Consider the following 9083-nt stretch of genomic DNA (forward strand, 5'->3'; position numbering starts at 1 on the left):
TGAGTCTGAGGTGAGCTTGGGAGACATAACACCCTGTCAAAGAGAGAGAGAGAGAGAGAGAGAGAGAGAGAGAGAGAGAGAGAGAGAGAGAAAGGAAAGAAGGAAAGGAAAGGAAAGGAAAGGAAAGGAAAGGAAAGGAAAGGAAAGGAAAGGAAAGGAAAGGAAAGGAAAGGAAAGGAAAGGAAAGGAAAGGAAAGGAAAGGAAAGGAAAGGAAAGGAAAGGACAGACTAACAGACCTATAAGTTTGCACATCTTGAAATAGCAGTGGAAACACGGCCCCAGAGCCACAGAGCCGGAGCCATGAGAATTTCACCTAGCCCACTCAAACAGTACTGTGGGGGTCATCAGAACATTGGCAGAGAGGGAGAGCTTCCAAAAATGACAGTGTGTTTAGACGAGCCAGGTCTCCAAGTTGCCTGGCAGGTTCAAGGAACCAGGAGGCAGCCTTGTAGTTCAGGAGCCGAGTGTGAGCAGGAGCCAAGAGCCTTGCAACAGTCACAGGACAGAAGACTTCCAGGCCCTGTGGGTCTGTGAATCACTCAGGGATTTCCACTCTGAGGCTGCCTGACTTTGCACCGATGTCAAGACAGGCTTCGACCGTATGCCGTTGGGTTTAAACATTGACAAGGTATTAGGGCCAGGGAGGGGGGGCGGGGAGGGGAGAGGGGGACGACTCTGTGAGGGGGATCAGAAGAGGGAGCAGCATTTGGGATGTAAATAAGTTAATTTAGAACATATATGAGATATGGCCTCCGTTTATTGGAGGTGAATTCAGAAATGCCAGAGGGGTGACACGGTGGCGGCACATGTTCCCTTCTGCATGAGTGTTTACAGTAACAGGCACACCCCAGAATTCTAACCTTAGAAACACTGGGCTCTGGGCCAATGGTGAGCCAGCAAGAAGGCCCAGCAACAAAGGAGCTTACTGTGCAAACCTGGTGACCTGGGTCTAATACCTGGACTAATAGGACAGGATCAATTCCACCAAGTCATCCACTGACCACACGCGTGCTGTGGCACACACCCACACAATAGGCACGCACAGAAGAATAAGGTCAAGTTTTAACACTGGATTGTGAGCCCCTGGGCTGTACTGTGAGACACCTGTTGTCATGGCTGATATTATGACAGGATCCAGGATCAAACCCTAGAAGAGTCATCTCTGGGCGTGTCTATCTGCATTAGGCTGAGGTGGGAAGATCTACCCTAACTGTAGGTGACATTGCCACTGGTTGGAGTCCAGGATTGAATAAAAAGGAGAAAGTGAGCTGGGTGTTGGCTTTCACAGTTTTGCTCCCTGACTGTGGATGCCACGGTGACAGCTACTTCAATACTTCAAGCTCCTACTGCCACACCCTCCCTGCCATAATAGACTGAAACTGTGAGGCGCAATAGTCCCTCCCTCAAGCCACTTCAATTTTGTCAGCAATGTTCTTGTGCTAATCCCAGGCTCTTATCTTACACTCTTGGGAAGGCTATAAACGGGGAGCAGTCCTGACTTCTGCACTTTAGTCCCGTATGTCCATCAGAATCCCATTCAACCATTTGGCTTTTTGTTTTGGTTTGGTGTTTTTAGACAGGGTTTCTCTGTGTCACCTTGTCTGTCCCAAGCTTGCTCTGTAGAGCAGGCTGACCTCAAACTCACTGAGATTCACCTGCCTCTGCCTCCCCAAATGCTGGGATTAAAGGTGTCGGTGCCACCTGGCGGCTTCTTCTTTTTTTTTAAACATGATTTCCTATGTATTTTTTCTGCATGTAGAAGAGGGCATCAGATTGTGAGCTGCCATGTGGGTGCTGGGAATTGAACTCAGGACCTGCGGAAGAACAGCCAGTGCTCTTAACCTGCTCTTACCCGCTGAGCCATCTCTCCACCCACTGTTCACTACATTTATTTTGTGTGTATGTGTGCTGGCTCACGTATCCCATGTCTCACATATGGGGACCAGAGGACAACTTTGGAGACTCAGTTCTTCCCCTCTACCATGTGGGTCCCTGACTACTCACTACTCTGGTAGGTGGTCAGAGTTGGTGACAGTGACTTTATTTGCTCAGCCATCTTGCCCCACCCCCACCCCCACCAGCCACACCTGTTTTAAGATAAGGAAGCAGAGTGGGCTGGAGTTCCTATTTCACCCTGATTACCACTTAAGAGAAAAATCTAACATCTTGCCATTAGTGAGAGGAAAATCACATGAAAAATAAGAGAGAAAAAATAAGTACATGATTTTAAGTATATGTAAATACCAAGTCACATTGTTTGAACTTTGATATAAATGACTTGTCTGCCCAGAGGGCAGTTTGCATGAATCAGAACTGAAACGATGCATTCCTGTGGACATGACTATCACAATACAAGGAACTCCCCCAGAAAACTAACTTGTCACCGTATTTCTTGCATGAAGGCTGGGGAGTTGCTGAAGCGCTGTTTATAACAGCAAAGAAATGGAATAAAAGAAATCAGTGGTGTGAACTTCAGCAAAAGTGAAGCACGGATCAAATGAGACCGGCAGCCCTAACTCAAGACCTACTGCATAAAGCAGGGTTTGGAAGTTAAGTGCCTGGAGTCAGTGAGATGGCCCAGTGCATGAAGGTGTGGCAGCCAGACCTGGATCCCAGAACCCACAGGTGGAAGCAAAGAACCACCCACCACAGATTGTACTCTGGCTTTCACGAGTGCTGTAGCACACGCGTGTGTTCATGTGCACACGTGTGTATATCTACACTAGTTATCTACACTAGCTACATAGATAATAGAGATGCAATTTGTTTTAACTTTAAAGGACAGGCAGAAAAGAAGGCTGAGTGGCTAAGAGCGTGCACTGCTCTGCAGAGGACCTGAGTTCGGTTACCCACACCCACCTCCAACTCCGGCTCAAGGGTCTCACACCCTCTTCAGGAGTCCGCACCTACCTTTACTTGTTTTGCACGTGCATACACACACACCCTACAGTCTTTTTGGCTTTTCAAGACAGGATGTCTCAGTGTAACAAGCCCTGGCTGTCCTGGACTCATTTGGTGGCCTCAGAGATCTACTAGCCAGGATTAAAGGTGTGCGTCACCTCGCCTGGTTAACTTTTTTTTCTCATGTTCATATCACGACTTAACTCTCAAGGATGTAAAGATAACGTATATTTTGTTTCTTCTGGAAGAAAACCCAGGCCAGGAGCTGCCATGAAGGAAGTGTTGAAACGGAAGACACTGCAGTCTCTCCTGTTCTCTGCTCTGCCAGGCAGTGTGAGGGCCAGGGCCCAGGCCACCTAGTGGTGCTTTCCCTACTGTGATAGCTCAGCAGAGACAAAGCTTTCTCTTGCTGGTCAGGTTGGTCACAGGAGCAGAAGTGAAGCAAGTCTGATTCTCTTTAAAATGGCATTTATTGTGCTTATCCACATATCACTGTGTGACTACTGAAGTAAGATTTCAACTCGCTGCCGGGCGTGGCGGCGCACACCTTTAGTCCCAACACTCCGGAGGCAGAGGCAGGCAAATTTCTGAGATCGAGGCCAGCTTGGTCTCCAGAGTGAGTTCCAGGACTCAAAAAAAACTTTATAAAAAAACAAAAACAAAAAAACAAGATTTCAACTTGCTGAAGTTGGTTTTTTCCTTCCTCCACCTGGGTCCTGGGCATGACATATTTTCATGCAATATTTCCACTTCAGCCCCTCAAATGCTGGGATCACAGGCCCAATCCACCATTTCCAGGCCTTCCTAAAGCCTGGGAGCCTGGCTTTTGTTGTTGTTGTTTGTTTGGGGTTTTTTTGGTTTTTGGTTTTTCAAGACAGGGTTTCTCTGAATAGTCCTGGCTGTCCTGGAACTCACTTTGTAGACCAGGCTGGCCTCGAACTTAGAAATCCACCTGCCACTGCCTCCCAAGTGCTGAGATTAAAGGCGTGCGCCACCACGCCCGGCTGTTGTTGTTTTGAGACAGGATCGCCCTATGTAGACCAGGCTGGCCAAAAACTCACAAATCCACCTGCCTCTGCCTCCCAAGTGCTGGCCCAAAGGCCTGCACCACCCCACCTGACTCCTTTGTGAGCACTGCTCTCCTGCACTACAGACCTCTGGAGGAAGAAACGACAGCACCTCCCTGTGGCCAGCAGATCACAGCCAGCTTACCTCAGAGGGCTTTCACCCTGCCCAAAGCCAGACACAGGAAGGAAATACCCGCAGGTCTGAATGCAATGCCTTTTTATTTGTACTTGACAAGGAGGATCAACACACTCGGCAGCTCAGGTGACTTTTGCCTACCCCACTGAGAAGCAAGGGGCTTAAGAGGGTCTCTCTCCACAGCAGCACTGTTCTTTAGACACTTGATACCTACGCAGCCACCTGATCTGGACAGTCAGGGCTCAGCTAAGATGGGAGTCTTGAGTTGTCTCAGTTGGGGGACAGGGCCCTTAAAGACCCCACTGTGCCCGGTTCTGGACAGTTTCCTTGTTCAACCACTCACAGACACCACCAGCTCCAGCTCTCCTCTAGACCTGATCCTGGCGGAGTGCTTCCTTTTTCAGAGTTGCTTTTTTTATATCAACAACAGAATGACTCCATCAGAACATTAGACCCCTCCCCAGACGGAACCTAAACTCAATCAAACAGAACCTGGGATGGGACTATCCAGAATCGTGACGGCTGGCAGCAAGAGGGAAGACACCCTAAACCTCTATCCTAGCACAGCTAAGAACTCCCAATGAGAGGGTAGCAAGGGGGCGGGGGGAAGAGCATGCTTTACACAACTTAACAAGGCTGTGGGGGCCCCTGTGCAGCACCCCTACTTCCCTGACAGCTGCTCGTACAGCTTGGGCACATAGTCATCCCACTCGGCTTGGTAGCACGTGCCCGCCACCGGGGCTCCCAGGTTATACTTCTTGCGGAAGGTCTCCACCTTGAACTTGCCGCGATTGTCTCCAGACTTGTTGCTGAGAATGGGCTCGTCGCAGCTCAGCGGCTGTTCCTGCTCGTACACCAGCCAGACATAGCGGTGGAGACCTGCAGGGGAGGCAAGTACCAGCCAGCCAGTCAGTCAGGGTGGGGGTGCAGGTGGGGGTGGGAATAGGGGTGCGCTCCGCTTGGGACCGCTCTTGCCTAACATTCACAAATCTTCAGCCTGGTTTTCCCTCACAGCACAGCATAAATCAGTGTAGTGGTGCACACCTGTAACCCCACTTCTTGGATCAAGAGTTCAGGATCACTCTCAACTACCCTGAAAGTTCAAGGACAGCCTAGGCTATGTGAAATATGTCAAAATCGTATGGTTCTTAATGGCTTTTTAAGAAGTTAAATACGTGCCAGGCATAGTGGCGCATGCCTTTAATCCCAGCACTTGGGAGGCAGAGGCAGGTGGATTTCTGAGTTCGAGGCCTGCCTGGTCTACAGAGTTCCAGGACAGTCAGGGCTATACAGAGAAACTCTGTCTTGAAAAACCAAAATAAAAACCAAAAACAAACAAACAAAAAAAGCTATTTACAAGTATGAAAACATAATGAGAGAGAAACGGCCACCATCCATCAGAGTGCTCCACAAAGAAGTGCAGTCCCACACCCGTGTCGCTAAGCTGCCAGGCTGCACAGACTCACAGCAACCTTACCCGGGCTATCAGAGTACAACACAGCCATTTCAGCGGACTCCAGAGCAATTCCTAGACCTAGGGCATCTATGCAAGCACAAAGAAGTACAATGGAAACCCCTGCCTAGGAATACAGAAAGCACACAGTGCCTCTATTCATAACACCCACATCCTGGCTACAGCCCAAGGACCCAGCGAGAGGAAGGCTGGACCGTGCAGTCCACAGTCACAGGGAATACTAATTGATGAAAGGGAACGAACTCGTAACCCAAGCCAGCATCAAGATAAGTCACACTGTGAACGCTCACCAGATACCACACCCCGCCCATCCTGCCCATAGGCACATGGGATCCAAAGCGACCCATGGAGACCCATATCAGAAAATGCTGAGCTCCAAGAGGGCAACAGGGACCAGGCCACCTCTAAGATATTCAGGGTGGCAAGAAGAGCCTCCATCTTCCTGGGGTGTCCAGATGTGTGTACCTCAAATCCTCTGCCTGAAACCTTCTGAGCCACCAGTTTATCAAGCAAGCTAAATCTTCCAAACACCTGAGAGCTGCTAGGGTTTTATTCTTCAAAACAGAGCACAGCTCCGACTCCAGAGAACTGCTCTACTCCCCAGTGCCTCCTGCCTGTAATTAAATCACCTGCTTTTGTAGGTGCCCTGGAGAACCTTAAAGAGTCCCCAGGAAACTTATCTTTCTATTCTCTGATGAACACTGAGAGGCCTGGAAAGCATCTGGAAGCCTCTGGGCCGACAGACACAAGGTGAGCCGTGAGCAATGGCCCTTTTGTCCTTAGTGGACACTAGTTATCCCAGTCAGTTCTCTGCAGGGCAATGCACGGAAGTTGGCATCCTGCCAAGCGTCACCCACCACCACGGTGGCCTTGTTCCAGTGAAAGGAAAACGTGTATAACAAGCAACCGGCAGTAACTGTGTCTCCCACCAGCTTTGGGGTGCTTATGAGACTTTGGGAGCACTGTGGGGCTGGACTCTCATGTTCCATGTCAATACAAAACACAGAAAGACAGAGTATGTGTGAATGTGACTGTGAGTGAGTGTGAGTGTGAATGTGTGTGTGTGTTCAATGTGTCTCACTACAGTCTTCCAAGTCTTTTCAAAGTACCCAGACACATTTTGGGGAGAAAGGGAGAGTTATAAAGAGATATGAAAGGCAATCTTTGGCACTAGTATGAAAAGTGTTTGCTTCTTGTTCACAGGATCAGAAACTTCCATGATCACCCATAGCAGAGATTACATAGAGATTAGAGGAGGCTCAGAGAGCCCACAGAGCCCCCAGCAGCCCACTGCAAGCCTCCTGCAGCCCTTCCTGCCCTCTGTGCCCAGGACACTTGCCAGCCTGGCGACAGAGACCTTGTCTAGTATGAGGCCCTGGCTTTGATATTTCAAATCCACCACAAATCATTTACAGACCTAGCTCTCTCCGAGTCCCAGAAGTGGTTCTACAGAGGGCCTACCCAATCAGAACCAAAGTTCTGGCACCCACATCCTACAGGCTGACTGTCCCAGAAAAGACTTGCCTGAGGGGAAAAACAAGCAGGATTCTGCCGTCCTTACAGTAAGGCTTGGAAAGAACCCAGTGGTAGCCACCCCCGCCCTGCCTCATTCTCCCCCCCATCCCCCCCCCCCACACACACACACACAGCCTTTACTTACCTGTGCCACTGGGAGGCCCGGAGCCCACATAATCTGAGAGGACAGTGCCACTGCTAATGTCATTACCCTTCATGTTGACCACCAGGAAGTGGTGCCACTCCCTGCGGAGACAGAACACGAGGGGCTGTGAGCACCAGACACCTAGGACATTCTCAAGCTGGGCAATAACAGGCAGATGATACACTGGGAAGCCACAAGCAAGCATGAGGGCCTCACACCAAGAGACCCTGTTCCGGGGGGAGGGGGGCTGAGGTTGTGGCTCAGGGGGTCTCAGCCTGTGCTGCACGAGGCCCAGGACTTTCTCCCCACCACTACAAAATGACTGTAACCCCAGGAGGTCCACGCATCCCTGTCCAGCAGGGACTTCCGTGTCCGGATGATAGATAGCCTCTCCCCATCTTTTCCCCAACTGGCCTGAATTTGGGATCCTTCCTGCTGGGAGCATCGGGGTCTGTGAGGACCAGGGTGTAGAGTTTCCCAGGATCAAGGCCGTCCCATGAAATGCTGCTGGGCCTGTTCATAACCTGTAGGAAGGAACCAGTGTGGGGGTAAAAATCTAGAAATGCTCTCAAAACTCAACACTCTGCCACCTTATATTCCCAAAAGGTAAAACATGAGGGTTATTATTTTTATTCCTTTCTTTTACTACCGAGACAAAAAAAAAAATAGTTTATAGCAGTTTCACCCATGCAGATTAGTGGTAATTCCTAAGTATGGCCGCTACTAAAAGCCTGAAGCTTGGAGCTGGAGAGAATGCTGGGTTCCAAGAACTCTTGCAAAGGGTAGACATTTCCTGGCACTCCTGTGGGGGGGGGGTGGGGGGGTGCAACTCCAGCTCCAGGGGACCTGATGCCTCTTCTGACCTCCACAGCTCCCTGCTCTCTCACACACACAGCCACACACTCGCACATAATTAAAAACACAAAACCAATCTTAAAGAGCCAGGAGTCTAAAAAAAAATTTTAATTAAACAAAACAAAACCAGATGTGGTGCACGCCTTTAATCCCAGCACTGGAGAGGCAGAAGCAGGCAGATCTCTGTGAGTTCAAGGCCCGCCAGGGCCACAACTGAGTGAGACCCTACATGTAACACACACACCAAGCCAGCCTCGACAAACACTTGCCCACGTTATTAACAGAAAGTGGTGAGACAAGGAAGTCCGACGGTGGCAACGGGTCCTCCTCCACAACCTCACTGAGGGTCCCGAGCTACCTAACGCCTTTAAATATGGTGGCCAACGGTCCGCTTGGGGCCAGCTGAGGAGTAATCCGCCCTCGGAAAACGAGAGCGGCCAAGGACACGTACAAAGTTTGGGACAAGGGAGACCGGCCAGGGCTCCGAATGGAAACCTTCCAAGTCACCATCTCAAACCCTGCGCTCTAAATATATAAAGAGAACGGTTAGACCCAGTTTCTCTGAGCTTGGAACCGCTCTTGAGCGTCAGCATCCCACCCCCACCGCCACCCCCAGGAGCAACACAGGTTAATGAGAAAGCGCTGGCCCCGGAATCATTAATAAAGTGCGGGCTGCTCCCTGAGGAGGTGATTGCAAGCTCGGGACATTAGAAGGTTACAGAAGAGGCTTTCGGCTGTCGGGTGACGCTCCCGTCCGGTATACAAAGGCTGAGCTCGAGGCCTGCTCCGCCCCGCTGTCCCCCGGTCTCCCCGGCGGCGGGCCCACACCGTACCTGGGTGGGCGTTAGCACTTTGCCCAGCTCGTCCACCGTCACCCCGGCGTAGTCGACCCGCAGGGCGTGCTGGGGCGGCTCGTCCACCTCCTGCAAGCACAAGGGCCCGGCCCACTGGCTGATGTCGGCGGCCATGGCGATGGAGAGTTGGAAGGC

General features: G+C 50.7%; 1 protein-coding gene across 1 annotated transcript; it reads right to left on the bottom strand.

Moving 5' to 3' along the window:
• Nucleotides 1-4169: 4169 nt before the first annotated feature.
• On the bottom strand, nt 4170-9083 carry Pebp1 (phosphatidylethanolamine binding protein 1). Its single transcript, NM_018858.2, has 4 exons — nt 8928-9083; nt 7654-7763; nt 7240-7340; nt 4170-4984 (listed from the first exon to the last, which is right to left on the bottom strand). Exons 1-4 carry the CDS (start codon nt 9060-9062, stop codon nt 4767-4769), a joined length of 564 nt encoding a protein of 187 aa, NP_061346.2. The 5' UTR covers nt 9063-9083; the 3' UTR covers nt 4170-4766.

The sequence above is a fragment of the Mus musculus genome, chromosome 5, assembly GCF_000001635.26.
Source record: "Mus musculus strain C57BL/6J chromosome 5, GRCm38.p6 C57BL/6J".
Lineage (NCBI taxonomy): Eukaryota > Metazoa > Chordata > Mammalia > Rodentia > Muridae > Mus > Mus musculus.